The sequence below is a fragment of the Cryptosporidium ryanae genome (genome assembly GCF_009792415.1).
Source record: "Cryptosporidium ryanae isolate 45019 chromosome Unknown contig_43, whole genome shotgun sequence".
NCBI lineage: Eukaryota > Apicomplexa > Conoidasida > Eucoccidiorida > Cryptosporidiidae > Cryptosporidium > Cryptosporidium ryanae.
Window position 1 is genome coordinate 103,788 of NW_027125526.1, and position 15,694 is coordinate 119,481.

At 31.5% G+C, this 15,694-nt stretch overlaps 10 protein-coding genes across 10 annotated transcripts; 3 read left to right on the forward strand and 7 right to left on the reverse strand.

Moving 5' to 3' along the window:
• Positions 1 to 255: 255 nt before the first annotated feature.
• FG386_002546 (apicomplexan protein) lies at positions 256 to 774 on the reverse strand (the record flags this gene model as incomplete). The annotated part of the gene is made up of 1 exon (XM_067341908.1): positions 256 to 774. The coding sequence occupies one exon, from the start codon at positions 772 to 774 to the stop codon at positions 256 to 258; it is 519 nt and encodes a 172-aa protein (XP_067198016.1).
• Positions 775 to 1,574: 800 nt separating this feature from the next.
• On the reverse strand, positions 1,575 to 2,378 carry FG386_002547 (uncharacterized protein; the record flags this gene model as incomplete). Its single annotated transcript, XM_067341909.1, has 1 exon — positions 1,575 to 2,378. One exon carries the CDS (start codon positions 2,376 to 2,378, stop codon positions 1,575 to 1,577), a length of 804 nt encoding a protein of 267 aa, XP_067198017.1.
• A 293-nt stretch (positions 2,379 to 2,671) lies between these two features.
• On the reverse strand, positions 2,672 to 3,295 carry FG386_002548 (uncharacterized protein; the record flags this gene model as incomplete). The annotated part of the gene is made up of 1 exon (XM_067341910.1): positions 2,672 to 3,295. The coding sequence occupies one exon, from the start codon at positions 3,293 to 3,295 to the stop codon at positions 2,672 to 2,674; it is 624 nt and encodes a 207-aa protein (XP_067198018.1).
• Positions 3,296 to 3,403: 108 nt separating this feature from the next.
• Positions 3,404 to 3,979, forward strand: FG386_002549 (uncharacterized protein; the record flags this gene model as incomplete). Its single annotated transcript, XM_067341911.1, has 1 exon — positions 3,404 to 3,979. The coding sequence occupies one exon, from the start codon at positions 3,404 to 3,406 to the stop codon at positions 3,977 to 3,979; it is 576 nt and encodes a 191-aa protein (XP_067198019.1).
• A 132-nt stretch (positions 3,980 to 4,111) lies between these two features.
• FG386_002550 (uncharacterized protein) lies at positions 4,112 to 5,323 on the reverse strand (the record flags this gene model as incomplete). Its single annotated transcript, XM_067341912.1, has 1 exon — positions 4,112 to 5,323. One exon carries the CDS (start codon positions 5,321 to 5,323, stop codon positions 4,112 to 4,114), a length of 1,212 nt encoding a protein of 403 aa, XP_067198020.1.
• A 703-nt stretch (positions 5,324 to 6,026) lies between these two features.
• FG386_002551 (proteasome A type subunit) lies at positions 6,027 to 6,806 on the reverse strand (the record flags this gene model as incomplete). Its single annotated transcript, XM_067341913.1, has 1 exon — positions 6,027 to 6,806. The coding sequence occupies one exon, from the start codon at positions 6,804 to 6,806 to the stop codon at positions 6,027 to 6,029; it is 780 nt and encodes a 259-aa protein (XP_067198021.1).
• Positions 6,807 to 7,425: 619 nt separating this feature from the next.
• FG386_002553 (transcription factor TFIIH) lies at positions 7,426 to 9,603 on the forward strand (the record flags this gene model as incomplete). Its single annotated transcript, XM_067341915.1, has 1 exon — positions 7,426 to 9,603. The coding sequence occupies one exon, from the start codon at positions 7,426 to 7,428 to the stop codon at positions 9,601 to 9,603; it is 2,178 nt and encodes a 725-aa protein (XP_067198023.1).
• A 51-nt stretch (positions 9,604 to 9,654) lies between these two features.
• On the reverse strand, positions 9,655 to 11,220 carry FG386_002554 (uncharacterized protein; the record flags this gene model as incomplete). Its single annotated transcript, XM_067341916.1, has 1 exon — positions 9,655 to 11,220. The coding sequence occupies one exon, from the start codon at positions 11,218 to 11,220 to the stop codon at positions 9,655 to 9,657; it is 1,566 nt and encodes a 521-aa protein (XP_067198024.1).
• Positions 11,221 to 11,441: 221 nt separating this feature from the next.
• On the reverse strand, positions 11,442 to 12,534 carry FG386_002555 (uncharacterized protein; the record flags this gene model as incomplete). Its single annotated transcript, XM_067341917.1, has 3 exons — positions 11,442 to 12,193; positions 12,249 to 12,395; positions 12,483 to 12,534. 3 exons carry the CDS (start codon positions 12,532 to 12,534, stop codon positions 11,442 to 11,444), a joined length of 951 nt encoding a protein of 316 aa, XP_067198025.1.
• A 164-nt stretch (positions 12,535 to 12,698) lies between these two features.
• Positions 12,699 to 15,521, forward strand: FG386_002556 (mitotic control protein dis3; the record flags this gene model as incomplete). Its single annotated transcript, XM_067341918.1, has 1 exon — positions 12,699 to 15,521. One exon carries the CDS (start codon positions 12,699 to 12,701, stop codon positions 15,519 to 15,521), a length of 2,823 nt encoding a protein of 940 aa, XP_067198026.1.
• Positions 15,522 to 15,694: the final 173 nt, after the last annotated feature.

A 15,694-nucleotide genomic window follows, 5' to 3' on the forward strand; every position in this document is an offset into this window, starting at 1 on the left:
TTTAACATCAAATACTGATAATCCTACATTTTATTCTGATTCTTACTATTAACTTCGTTCGGCTGATTAGAATTTGCAGTTTAAAAAGCACTTCTGGGCCGCGAAAAGTTGAAAAAATGAAAAAGAATAGAAAAAATGTTAATAAATTTACTATGGAAATAAGACAAAAGCTATTCCTTTATTTCATTAAGGTTCAATTTGTGTGACCATAATGAAGAATGGTCTAACAACTATTTACAATTAAAATACACCTTACTAAAGATATATGGTTGATCCATTCACCCATTCGGAAAATTCTCTTTCATTTATTCCGCTTTTTTGGTTCTCGTCCAATGCGTTGTATATTATTCCAAGGTCTGTTACTCCGAATTGCTGTCTTCCATTAGTAAAGTCCGCTGCCATCCTACTGAATTCTTCAAATTGCATCCCATAAACGGGGTCTGCAATAGCATACCTCCTATAAACATCCGCAACTGTTGAGGTTTTTGTAGTTATAATATTTTTCCTAACTCTCTCTAACCTCACGCTTTTTTGTAGAGATATCAACAGTCCAATTATTGAAACACCTGCTACTGCAATTGACGTTAAAAACGCAAGCAGAGCAAGCAATCCAGCACCCCTTCTTCTAGGCCAGAGAGTAGTTGATGTGAGACAGCTGAGGAACAAAAGACACAGACTCTTCCCAGTTAAATGTGTTAAGAATCTGGCTTCTTTCCTTATAAGCAACCTACCCCTAGCAGACCAACGTGGGCTCCCTGGAACATCCAGGATCATTAACAAAACGCCGAACAATAACTGAAAAAGTGAATTAATTAGGTTTGCAGGTTGAATACTGAATAATGAGTTCGTCGCTGCTAAAATTCCTGCTGCGGCGGATGCAGCTGCTCCTATAAAAAACAACGTTTGATATCTACAATTCAGATCTTGTAAAGTTTTTTCTACTCGCGCACCACCGATTATGAGTTGGTCTGCTAACGTTACATCAACCTTTGAGGAATTCTTCACTCCAAGTATAAACCTTTCGTCTAAATTTAAGTTAAAAAGTTAAATATTTATCCCGAGAATAAAACATGTGACAACTCGCTCTTTGAAAAAAACCAAAGATTCAATTAATGTCACAAGTAAAATTGTTACAACCATTTCCTCCGCGAAAAATAACTTCCGTTGAAACAATAAGTTATGCGTTAATCACGGGGAATTTGATACTTACCTGATATACCACCATGAGTTTCGTACATATTCTTCAATAATAGTTATTATTATCTAAGTTAATTTTATACTTATTTTTTTTGTATGAATGCCCTCAATAAATTCTGTTCCCTCCACTTGTTCTCACACATGTTTAATCCATGTATTCGAGACTTAGTCGGGGAATAACCCGCCTTTATTTTTAATTTTCTGTGTTTGGAACTCGGGCAAAAAACCTTAATTATCAATTATTCTAGCATTATCAGTCACAATAATAGTCCGAATTACGAAACTTATATTATTTGTATATTTTAACTTCGAAATACAACATATTATACAATTGGATATATATAATAAAATTGTTATAAACATAACAGCAAGAAAGCCTATATTATTGTAAATCTAGATGTAAAGAAATCTACAAATTCCCTTTCATTTATCGAGCCTTTCTGATTGTCGTCCAGGGCATTAAAAATGATGTTTAGGTCATCTTGTGAAAATTGATAATGATTGTCAGTCCTGTCAGAAATGAGCCTATTAAACTCGTCTCCCAACATCCCAAACAATGGATCAGAAATTGCGTAACTTCTGTAAATTTCTGCTGGGACACAACTTCCTATACTGGTGTAACTCATAATTACATTTTTTTTTATCCTGTTCAGACGTATTCCCTTTTCCAATGATATAAGCAAACCCAAAATAGCTATTGATGTTGTAGTGGTACAAATCAACAACGTCAGCAAGGTCATTCCTAATGAAGATCTCACGGTTGATCTTGAAAAAAGACTAAATGCTGCAATTCCTTTCTTTTTATGTGGCTTAAGCGTTGAGTAGCATAAACAAGAGATGAAAAGAAGTGAAAGAGATTTACCCGTTAATTTAGAGAGTATTCTTGCTTGACGTCTAATATCATGTCTAAATCTTGCACTCCATTTTGGTTGCCCCGGGATATCCAGCAACAGTAAAAATACACTCAATAACAGTTGAAGGCTTGAATTTATAAAATTAGTTAATCTAAGCCCAAATATTGAGTATACCGCGGAAAAGAACCCAGCTATTGATAAAATAAGTGTTGCTACAAAAAAAAGAGTCTGATACTTTACATTGAATTCTGCCAACGCTGCATCAACTATTACTCCACCACTTTCGATTTTTTCTTCTATAACCCCTCTATCTTTATACACACTCATCATCTTAAAATACAAGTAAGTGTACTTATCTCACTGTAATAATTAAAAAAAATAAAATAAAAAGAGAAAGAGCTTATCTTACGATTCAAATTAAGGATCAACACATTACGCCCGCCATTCTGACGTTCTTTGTGAATTGTGGGCTGAATACGTAAACATGTTTACATGCCGTATTTGCCTCGGGATAACTTTTTTACGCCTTCAAATTCAAAATAAAATAAAGGTATAAAGTGTTGTTCATTTTATTAATTAAATTATTTAAATGTCTCTATTAATCTCATTTTAGTTTCTGTTCACTCAAAGTAGGATACAATTGCATGTTTACTCCAGAAATCTACAGATTCCATATATTTTTTTCTATCTAGAGGAACACCACTCCCTCCCTCCTCAATCATCGTGTTCCTTATCATTGTGATTGGTTCCATTGGAGTTTCATAGTCTTCATCCTGTACTTTTATTGATATAATGTACCAATCTGGGTCCGTCTCCAAATCACTAACTATTCTTTTGGAATTTTGTTCATTCATTGCATCTGCTTCCTTTTCACATTGCTCTCTACTATACAAAATTATATCCAGGTACTTCCCCCTTCTGAGTTCTTCAGAGATGAGATTTCCAGGAAACCACCTTGATAGGACTGGGAGCTCTTCTTTTCTTCTTGAAATATAACCTGTTTTTAGTAGATGTTCGTTACTGTCACTTATTTTTATAATTGATTTTTTTGCTTCAGTGAAATTTGGAACGAATAAATGTTTACAAAAATGTGAATATCCGTCCTTTAACTCCGGTTCATTTTCTAAAATAAAATCATTAATCTTCTTCAAAAATGTCTCAGGATCAATACCAGGGATATAACTACCTCTATAGCCACTTTTGAATTGCCTGAGCGCAAAACTTTCAATGCCAACTAATTTCATTTGTAATTTGTATTGATTTTATTTTGTTTTTTTTTTTTATTATATTGAGAAACTGTATTAGCTAGCGCCAAAGATGCAATTACATCAAAGCGATTTATTTTGTTGAAAATGGGAAATTTTATTTCTAGTTACATAATTAACAACAAATGTGAATATTTTGACGAGACCATTTTAGAGAATCAATACCTGTTGCAAAATGATGAGATTAATTTAACTTTTTATTGTAAAAGAACACCAAATCATAACTTCGGAAATCTAATAAAAACAATCTCCGAGGTAGAAAAATTATTGGTTTTGTTAATGGATATGGGTAATCACACAAGAAGAATAATAAAAAAATACAATTCTTTATCGTCTTTATTTGAGAATATTCAATGTGATGTGTGTTTCCTGGACTGTGCGCAGAGATGGGTATATCAAGAAGATTGTAACAAATTATATAAATGTTGCGTAGAACTTGAGGCAAGAATAGCAGAACAGAACGAATCACTTAAGAGAAAGTATGTAATATTTTGCGATTTTGCAAAGCTAAACTGTTTCAAAGAATTTGATGAAATTACATTGAAAAATATTCAGATGTTCATTGATTATCCAGGGTTGACAACAGCTACGCTTTTAGAACGAAAATGCCCAAATTGCAATGAAGCAAGGGCATTGTCTCACTATAAGGCAGGAGTAAGTTAGAATAAATATTTTATTATATCAAATAATAAAAACGATACACTAGGTTACGGCATATATGGCCTACAAAATCCAGGGTTTATTAACATTTTATGAATGTCAATGGGACGAAATTGTTTCAAAGTACAATCAAATCTAAAAACTACAGGAATAAAGATCCTGTTTATTCAGTTCTTCTTCTGAGTATACAAATAAATGTACAATGCTTTCTATTCCAGAGATAACATTCATATTACTTTCATATAAATGCCAAACTCTAAGTATTTCATAAAATCCAAATTCACGGAGAATATTTCTTCCTTCAAGAGTTGAAGACAGAACGAGGATACAATCAAATATTTCCTGTGAAAACTCTTTTTTTGTAGGTCCTACTGCAGATTTTAAAATGTTTTCTGGAATATTATTTTCCGTAGGCACGCCATCAACTCCTGTTTCCTCTTCCGAAAAAGTGTCTTCATCCGCAATTTCATTTGTTCTATGATTGTTAATTGTTTTATATTCCCCGTTTGAATCTACAAAAACAGCTCTGTTTTGTAATGAATTCAATTTAATTTTCGCTCTTCTCCTTCGTAAATTGTCGTTTATTTCATCTGGATAAATAAGACAGCACAACGTATATACAACATTACAATTTCTTGATTTAATTAGTGAGTGTAATTTTCTGTCAACACAAATATGGGTGATAATTCTAAGAAGAATGTTTATTAACTCTAAATTATTATCCCTAATTGATTTCAATAAAATTTCAGAAACTCTATTTAAAATATCAACTCCCACATCAGTCTCAAATAAAAGTAATCTCCCTTTTTCACAACTAGTACAATTTTTTACTATATTTATAACCATTTCTAGTTCACTTTCAGTTCTTGGATTTAATAAACATTCCAATAGAAACGGAAAGTATAAGCTTTTTTTCTGTTTATTTTTGACAAGAAAACTATCTCTACCATTCTGAAAACGTGTTATATTTGAAATAAACATCAAATTCAAGTCTAGGTGATATGGAACTGTTGTATTTAGTCTCATTTGTTCCCTCAAATTGTCCATAATATATTCGATCGCATTAAAACGACTACAAAGCTCATCAACAAATTCTGAATTTTGAGATAGATTTACAAGTATTTTCATTGTTTTATCAGAAACCATACTTATGTCACTCCCAACAAACAAAACAATATGCCTTAAATATTTTGTATTTTTCAATAAGAAATTCTTTAAAGCTTCTGTTTCGCTTTGATCAAGAAGTAAGTCAATGGTACCCTTAATCACTTCGTAATTTTTGGTAGATAGTAAAGAGAATAAGTCCTGAAAAACCTGTTCTGGACTAAAAGATTCTGATTCATCCATTTTTTTTGTTTTGTAAATTTCCAAATCTATTTATTTAGTCAAAATTGATTTCTAGACGCCGCCAAATGTTATAAAATATGTATATTTTTATACATACTTAGATAATAATTAACAAAATTGTTTTCGCGTTAAACATTGTATCTAAAATGAAGCATTAATCTAACTGTTTATAAATAATTTAGATTTAAATTACTGATATTTTTCTATATGATTGTTTACCTATTTAATTTCATAAAATAAATGGCTTCTTAATTTAAATTGTTACTTTTTTTATATTTAAATATTCAAATTACTATAGTTGTTATTTCTGAAAATTATATTACTATACTTATTTGAACAAATTCAATAATACATCAATTGTTAGTGTAATATTTAAATTTATCAGGCTTTAGAGAAATTGACTTAGAGTTTAATTACAAAGGTGGGCGTTTATGAAACTATTTTTTCAAAACATAACGACCATACAACTCGATGATTTGTCTAAAAAGTGAGCTCAAAAATAATTTTTAAAAAAACCCTTTTGAAAATCTAGGAATTTAATATTATAACTAACTACTATATTATGTTGAAATATAGTTCAAAATTATAAATTGAACTTTTTGTAATATAAATTATTGTAAGTAATTGAATAAAACAATAGTTAGGTGTTTAATAGCAAAGTCTTTTAGAGCAAATCTATTAATCACAAATAAATATCATTCTTTCAGCCTAGATTCATCAAAGTAGCACCCTCCTGGTTTTCTGTAGTTTCTATTAAAGGTGACTGTTCCTGAATAATAACTTGAAGGTATTTAACCTTCTCACCTTCAGAAAGCTCCTTATAAGGGCACCCTTTTCCAACTACTGCGATGTCTACATTTTCATGACTAATTTCCTGATCTGAAGGAAGACTTGCTTTAAGTGCTCTTAACAAATGTAAAATCAATTGATTTTGATCACATTGTGGGAATTCTTCGAAATGGTTTTCTAGATATGTCTTACTTGCTTGACACCTAGAACCTATTGCAATAGAATAATATTCAACATTATTACCAGAAGGGCATGTCTCAAACAAGTGTGGTCCTGTCTCATCAAACCCTGCTAAAAGCATCCCTACACCAAATGGTCTCCTCCCATACTCTTGGGTGTTCAATTGTGACTTTAATCCCAATTTATTTATTAGAACATTCATTTGAATCGGAGCATCGTATGTAAATGAGTGGTTTAAACACTCAGATCTGAGGTAGTTGCATAATACCTTAGCATCAGCTGTTATTCCAGAAACTGCCGCAGCAATATGGTTGTCAATTTTGTAAAGCTTTTTTTGATACCCAGCAAGTTTACTAGTGCTTTTTTTAATACATACTAAAACAACAATGTCATTACTTCTTGCACCTACAACAGTAGTGCCTTGTTTAACAGCCTCCATTGCATATTCTATCTGAAAAACTCTTCCTTGTGGGGACCAGGTAACAACATCTGTATCATATTGATTTCTATACATCTTTAAACAAATATATGAGCGATAATATTTACTAACTCGTTTAAAATGCCTTCCAAATTTGTAAACAAACTTTATTGTAAATATCCCTATTATTTCTTTACTTTCCTGCGAAACAAAGGTATTCAATAATTCATTTGATTTATAACTTTGAAAATTATGGGGTACTTTGGCGGTATCTAGATTCCTATTCCTGTTTTTACCTGATTTGGGAATAAATTGGAATGTATAAAATTTTCTTTCCTTTTACAACACATAAGTATGATTTAGTTGAAGTTCATTCAGTTTTTCTATTTGTCTGAATTATATTAGTTATTCGAAAGATGAAGTTATTACATAAAGTCCTAATTTTTTTTTTACATTAAAGAATACTTTGGCAGAAGCTTTTTTTCCTTTATTCGAGTAGATATAACTTTCATGCATATTTAAGTTTAATTTGCAATTATTTTTGTCGACAATTCTTTTTGGAAAAGCAAGTATCCTTGCCCCTTTTTTTATTCTAGAGGTCAAATTACGACATTAATAGTGAGGCTTGTTATGCCGCAAATTAGACTTCAAACATTAATTTCTTCAAGAAGAAAATGAATATAAACTATTCTACTAAGACAATGAATATTAAATGATGAATGATAATTTGTATAAAAGGGTTAAATCTCAAACAACTGAGCAAACGAACTTTGCACACTTTCATGAAAATTCTGAGAAAAAAAGCGTCTCGCTGTCCTCATGGAACTTAGTAGAATATATTACATCCCTCTCAGATGAAAATGTCGGAGTAATATTTGCTAGTACATCTTGTGTAATTGAGTTGTACTCTTCTCTTTCTGAACTTCAACAACTGATCATCTCTAGACTCCTAATATTAGGTGAAAATAATAGTGGCACAATTGCAGAAAAAGCAATTAATTTATGGATTTCGCCACTGAAACAAAACGAGTTAATATTAGCATTAAAGGAGCTGAGATCTTTAAAAATAATTAAAGCAGATTTATCAAGTGAGATTGATCAAAAGAAATCAGTTGGAACTCTCACTATTCAGTATTCCCTCAACACTACGTTTCAGAGGACACTTACAAATTACATTTGTAATGGTTCACTTGAAGTCCAATTCTGTAACATGGAAATAAATAACAAATTAAAGATTTCCTACATTTCACTTACAAAGTTTTCGAAAATAAAGTGGAACAATCTCTTAGATATTATTGTTGAATTTAGTGGTTATAATTCACTTCATAAACTTGAAAATGAAAATACTTTGAAGAATTATGATGTAGTTTCTGATGACTTGCTAACAGTTTTATACAATATAAATTTGATTTCTTATAACTCTCAAATGGATCATCAGTTTTCAGAATCAAATGAAAAAAAAGGAATAAGAATTAAATTGGATACAGCATTCAAGACTACTTCTGAAATCTATGATGGACTTGATGAAAACGATGATATTATCTTTTATCAAAAACAAAAGCAAGAGTTTGACACATACAATACTATCGAACTCTTAGATCTTGAATTGGAGAATAATTCAGATGATCAAGAGTATTTGATTAACAGTAAAACAAGAAAATCATGTATGAAAAAGCAAGTCACAAATACGATGAAAAGGCAAATGGATAAGATTTTCGAGCAGAAACTCGCACCAAAAGCATTTTGTTGGTTACTATGTGATACTCGTAATCAACTTTTAGTATTAATAAATGGCTTTATTCAAATTTTGGAAAAAGAATCGGTCGATATTGATTCATTTAGTGGAAAAAAAGAAAATGAAAACAATTTAATCAATCCGAAAATTGCAGATGTTATAAGTTTAATTTTTCGTCTCTCAAGCTCAAAAGTTGGACAAAATATTCAATTAAACTATGAACCAAACAAAAATCACCTCCTAACAAGATTTATTTTATTTGCATATGATTTGGGTATACTTTACATAGATGAGGAATCACTGATGTTATATAAAGCCAATTACAGAAAAAATGACAGAAAAATTTTACATATAAACGAAGTATATACTACTCCATATTCCATTCTATTAAGTTCTGATGGATCTAAATTACAAGGTCTATATCCTGCATTTAAACTAACTACAAATAATCCACAAGGTTACAGAGATTGTAGTATAAAAGATCTTCTGCTTCCATCCCATTTTTATTACGATGAAAAACACTGGTTCGATTTAACTAATCAACAAATAAAGTTGGAAGATCAAGGATCTTCTGACGGAAAGAATTACGCACAAATTGAGGCAGGAATAATTGTTCAGAGTAATTTTAGAATATATTGCTATACTGCATCGCCACTACAGGCAAAGATACTGAGACATTTATGTCAAGTTAAAGTCCGTGGTCCTAACGTAATTACTGGTGTTCTAACTAGAAAAGGTTTATTGTCTGCATATTCAATGGGCGTGTCAGCAGAACAAATACTTCGTTTTTTCACTAGCAATGCTCATCCAATATTACTTAAACGTCTCTTGAAATATGGAACATCATTAATTCCAATTAGTGTAGAAACACAGTTAAAATTATGGGAGAAGGATAAAAATAGATTGGAGATTACTCCCGCATCTGTGTTATCGGAATGGGGTATTTCTAAAAGTGACATCGAACTCTATAATCAAACATTGCTCTATGCAAAGGGGAGAAACATTGTACTTTATAGTACAGAAACAGTAAAAGAGTCGAATATAAATAACTCAGAATTGAATGAGCTGATAATAGTCATAAGAGAGGAGTATGAGGACGATATAAAAGCATTCATAAGGGCTAAGAGGGAAATGTTAAAGCTTGAATTAGATAAATAAATATTCTGTATTACTCGAAACTATATATATAAAGCAATTAGAAAAGCGAGTCTAAATTATCTCTATGATTTCCAAAACCTTCCCCACAGCAATAGTTTTTCCTTCATCTCTCAATGTGAACCTTCCCATTTGTGGGCACTTTGAAAATTCTTCAATACAAAGAGGATTCGATAAAGTCATATTGCAAACTAACATATATTGTGATCTGACAAATGCGGGCTTAATTTTCTTTTTTTTTGTAGATATCTCTATGCACTCCAAAAGTTCATCAATGCAAACTTCTTCACAAGAAGTATTAATGTGAATTATACACTCATAACCATTGGTTATCAAAGGTCTCTGCTCCAATAATTCCACTATTAGTAGTTGTGCCTTGAACTTTATGGCGACAGGGCATAAATTGTTTGGTGAACATAAAACGAAGCCTTTACTTAAAGAGTCCTCATCAACATTTAGTAACTTCAACCTAACATTTTCACCTGGTCCAGACCAAGCATATTCATCTGAATCCTCACCTAAATAAATAGATTGAATCTTTGCCTTCGTCCTGTTAGGCATCACCACTAAATTATCACCACATTTAATATTACCTATTTCTATCTTTCCCATAGCAATTACGCCATTATCTCTATATCCATCCAACAATGGTATCCTAACTGTGTCATTGCTTTCATTTCCTGTGGTGCGATCAGGAACATTGACATTTTTATCAAGAATCTCAAATAGTGTAGGCTTATCTAACCCATACCAACAGGCATTTGAATTATAAAACTTTGAATTTGACTTATCAGAGACGTGATACTTAAGATTCTGACCAAATTGACCAGATATAGGCACAAAAAATATATCCTTTGTAGGATTGTAACCGCATGTTTTTAGATATGGGATAAGTTTCTTGACAATATCATTGTAACGGTTTTCGTCCCAATTGCACGTTGGGTCATCCATTTTATTTATAGCTACTACGATCTGATTTACTCCAAGAGTCTTTGCAAGCATAGCATGTTCTCTAGTTTGACCACCTCTTTCAAAACCGGTTTCAAACTCTCCTTTCCTAGCAGAAATAATGAGTACTCCTATATCTGCCTGGCTTGCACCGGAAATCATATTTGGTACGAAACTCTTGTGTCCAGGAGCATCTAGAATCGTAAATCTTCTATTATCTAATTGAAAAGATGCTCTTCCAACCTCAACTGTCTTGCCCTTGTTCCTCTCTTCTTCATTAGTATCCATTATAAATGCCAGGAACCATGATTCGCGGTTTTTTTCTTTCGCCTCTCTTTCGTATTTTTCCATCGTCCTTTGATCCACAAGTCCGCAAGTGTACAATATGTTGCCACAAGTTGTTGACTTTCCTGCATCTACATGCCCAATAAACACAATATTCATATGTGGTCTTTTGTCAGGTTCCAATAAAGAACTTGAGGTCTTCCCAAAAGAACTGCCTCCCAATTGTTGACTTCCTTGAAGTTGTGATCCAGCGTCTTCACACCCATTACTAGTTCCACCAACCACCTTTAAAAGATTGTTTTCATCTTCTAAATTCTTTGAAACTTCTTCTGTACTATCTAACCCAGATGTTTTTGATTCATCAAGAGCTTTCTCCCAACTATCCATGTTTATTTAAACAAAAGCATACAGTTAATAAAGTTTAGATTATTACACCTTGAAAACTAATATTTTACTACTTAATAAATCTAGAGGAAATTGAACGAGACACACTATTGCCGCTGTGATTATTGTCAAACTTAAACATATGAAGTAAGTTCCCGCAATTAGGGGTGAAAGATTAATACTCTGCTAGCTATACAATTATTTTGAATAAAATTTTGAACATACTATCTGTTAGCTCGCAATAGTTCTTCACACTTAACCAACATGTTAATTTCTGGAGATACATCGTCATCTGGACAAAATTTTACATATTTTGAAAGAAAGTCTGCACGCCCAACAACATAAAGTAGAATTTTTTCTTTGTATTCATTATCCATGTGATCTTTGCACATATTTATGACCTCAAACAGTGTTTCAGACAATATCTCACCATATTGAATATTCTGTAATTCATTGGGATTCTTCGAATTCTCTTTTTGAAGGTTTATAATCGTGTCAATTATTCTTCCTTTGTTTATTTCTAAAATGTCTTTGTAACTTATTGTACCCTGTCTTATAAAGTGTCTTAATAATGACATTGATTTCTCTCGAACTTTCATAAATTCAGAGTTCAACCATGTTTTAATTTGAAATAGTCCATTTTCTACGATGAATGCTTTTTCCATCTCTGTATTATGACGAATTAATGATGAAATTGCAGAAATACCTCTTGATTTCATAATTTCAGAAGATTCAAAGTGAGTTGCATTCGTAATTATTGATAAAGCTCCTATATTTGCAAAAGATTTTTGAACAGAAAGATTGTTTTGCATCGATTTAGACAATATTTGGTATGTAAGGCTTCTTATTTCTTCAGATTTAGACAAACAATTTAAAAGTGGTTTTATTAATCCTAATTTTTCCAAATTCAAGGAACAATCAGGCAATTCGACACAACGATCAATCACTGCCAATGCAGAGATCATACTTTCTTCATCTTAAAAAACTAATTGTAAATAATGAATAAGAATTACTTAAATATACAAACTCACCTTCGTCACCTTCCAACTTTACTTTAGCTTCAAAAAGTAATTTATTGGGATCAACAACTCCTTTCATTGCTTCTCTAATTGCTCCCTGAAGAAATTCTAATTTCTCAGGATCAATTCTCTCCACTTTTTCACTTAAGTCCGATCCATCTACAAAAATGTGATATAATAATAGGTTTAAATAATATTTACTTAATTAAAAATAATTGACTAATAAAATTTAAGTAAAACACCTACCAATATAATTTGATGACCACTTTAGTAGTTTTGACCAATTAAAACCTGTCATTATATATTTTAAAAAAACAACGGTAATAATTTGACAATAGTTTTCTCATTATTTTTGGCGCAAGGTTTCTTCTCCATATAACTAACGGTGTTTAAGTAAATATTTGATTTTTTTTGAAGATAATTTCTTTTGATGATTATAGACTTATAGAGTAATTATTAAAAATGAGTACTAATCGCAATAATTTGTATGAAAATCTAGAATACTATATAAAATATTCAAATAAAAAGACAAAGCGTGGTAAAATTAGGAAGATTTCAAAAGAAGTATATCTCAGAAACAGAACATTATGTGGTATTGGTTTATGTAAAGCTTGTTATGGGCCTCATATTGTTGAAGAACTTGCCTCCAATACCAGTATAAGAATCAATTTAGTTTTTCCTAACTATGATATTATTTCAAAATATGCAGATTTCATTTTGGAAGATGAGTCGATAAACTATTTGATAATTCCTAATTCAGTAATTGAGTACTTAAATGAAATAAACAAGCAATTTGTTGTTAAATTAAAAAATAAGTTAAAATCACATCAACTTAGTGAATTGCCCTTATATTTTGAAGAGTCAAGAGGCACTTTTCCAACCCGTGTAAGGAATTTTAATGTTTCTGAAAATAAATACGTCCAATTTCTTGATACTCAATGTAAAGATATTCAATCACTTAATCTTGTTGAATCCAGAACTATTGAAGAAATGTTTGGAATGTCTGTAACAAATACATTTAATTGGTATCTCAAACATTTCTCAAATTACAAAAACAATAATATTTTTTTTTATTTGTTGACATATGACAAAGAACTAACAAATAAACTCAATAATTTTCTATCTCCTCATTCAAATTTTTTCGTTCTTAATCCATACGATTTTGTTAAGGAAGTATCAACAGAAGATAGCAAATTTGGAGAGAAATTACCCCCTGTAAACATTTGTCAAAACAACGGTATTGCATATTCGGAAATTATTTTTTCTGAGCACCTTGCAATCAATGTTTTAGAAGAAGGAATAAAAGAGGGTAAATTTTTTAAAGGAATATTAAAAATGATTTCCAGAGATACTGGTGAAATAGATGTTATTAATTACGAGGGAAAAGACATAGTTATAAATATAAATGGTTGGTTGAACCTAAACAGGTGTATTGATGGCGACTTAGTTGTTGTAGAAATAATAGACAACGAATTTGAAGGAAAGGATTGCAATATTCCTATTCACTTCGAGACAGAGAGTGGAATTGACCAAGTTGATGGACTAGAAAATAAGGAAATTTCTGGGATTGGAACAATTTTATTAGGCGAGGACGATTACGATGAGAACCACGCACTTGACATACAAAATGTCGGTGTTCAAAATGGTATATGTAATGAAGTGAAGATAGATGTTGACTTAATGTATTCAGGAAGAGTTGTTGGAATATTACAACGCAACTGGAGTGAATACTGTGGTTCCCTCATCCCATTAGATGAAAATGATACAAGATATGATTCTTGTTACAATTCCTCCACAAGACAGCATCGAATTTTTGTCCCTATTAATCCAAAGATACCTAAGATTATTATACATACAAAACTATCTGCTACGCTTGAGTTCCAGAGGCTTATTGTTGTTATTGATAACTGGGATCGTAATTCATTTTATCCTACAGGACATTGGGTAGGAGTTTTAGGTGCAGCAGGGGATTTAGAAACAGAAACTTCAGTCATACTACGTTCCAGATCTATAAATTCGTCTGAATTTTCTCCAAAAGTCCTACAGTGCCTTCCAAATTATGGAGGTAATAAGGAATGGGTCCCAACACAGTTCGATTTGATTGATAGACTAGATTTAAGAAACAAATTGGTCTTTTCTATCGATCCACCAGGATGCAAAGATATTGATGATGCATTAAGTATTGAATTGATTCAAAAAGAAGATGAAAATTCAGTTGGAGTTAATTGGTATAAAGTTGGAGTTCATATTGCCGATGTTACACATTTTGTTAAACCAAATACCCCACTAGACGACGAAGCTGCCCGAAGGTGCACAACATGTTACCTTGTAAATCGCCGCATAGATATGCTTCCTGAAGAATTGACTACTGAAATTTGTTCGCTAGTTTCAAACAAAGACCGTTTGGCATTTAGCTGTCACTGGGAAATAAACGACAATGCAGAGGTCAGGAAATTCTATTTTAACAAGTCAATTATCAACTCTAAACATTCATTTACTTATCTTCAAGCTCAGAATATAATAAATGATATTCATGATAACTCTGAAGTAGCTAAATCTCTAAGAACAATGTTAAATATTTCTAAAATACTTAGAAAGAATAGAATTGAGCGAGGTGCAATTGAACTCTCGTCTTCCGAAGTTAAAATTGATTTTGAAGAATACAACTGTGCGGAATCAAATACTGGTTTAAATATCAAGGATATCTCTATGTATATAACTCTAAGCACCAACTTTATGGTTGAGGAGTTTATGCTTTTAGCAAATGTTACTGTTGCAAGGTTTGTTTCGAAACATTTTCCAAGTTGTTCCCTATTGAGAAAACACCCAGAACCGAAATATAACCAACTTAAAAAACTTGAAAATATGCTTTCAAAGGTCGGAATTAATTCCTTCAAGTATGGCACTTCTCTTGAGTTGGCAAATAGTTTGAATAACATTAAAAATAATGAAGTAATTAAAAAAAATCCAATTATAGAGAGATTAATTCGAATTTTAACTACTAGAACAATGAACCAAGCAATATATTTTTTATCGTGCAAAATGGAAGAAGGCACTTATCACTACGGTCTAGCAGAGGATATATATACACATTTTACTTCTCCAATTAGAAGATATGCCGATATCATTGTTCATAGATTACTTGCTGCTTCAATAGGGATTGAGTCCCTAGACAGCAATATTTCGAACAAAGATAAGGTGAGTTTTGTCAACACTTTTTTTAACTTCTTTAATATTTTAATTACCTCAAAACTTTCAGATGTTAAAGCTCACACATGCACTTAATGTAAAGAAAAGAAGTGCCCAAATGGCAGGCAGAGACTCTGCTAAATTATTCATTTTCCTCTTTTGTAAACAGAATGGTAAACAGATAACTGAAGGTACAATAATCCAGGTTAGAGAAGATTCTTTACTAATATTTGTACCTAAGTTTGGCTTTGAAGGTAAGTTTTTCTTAT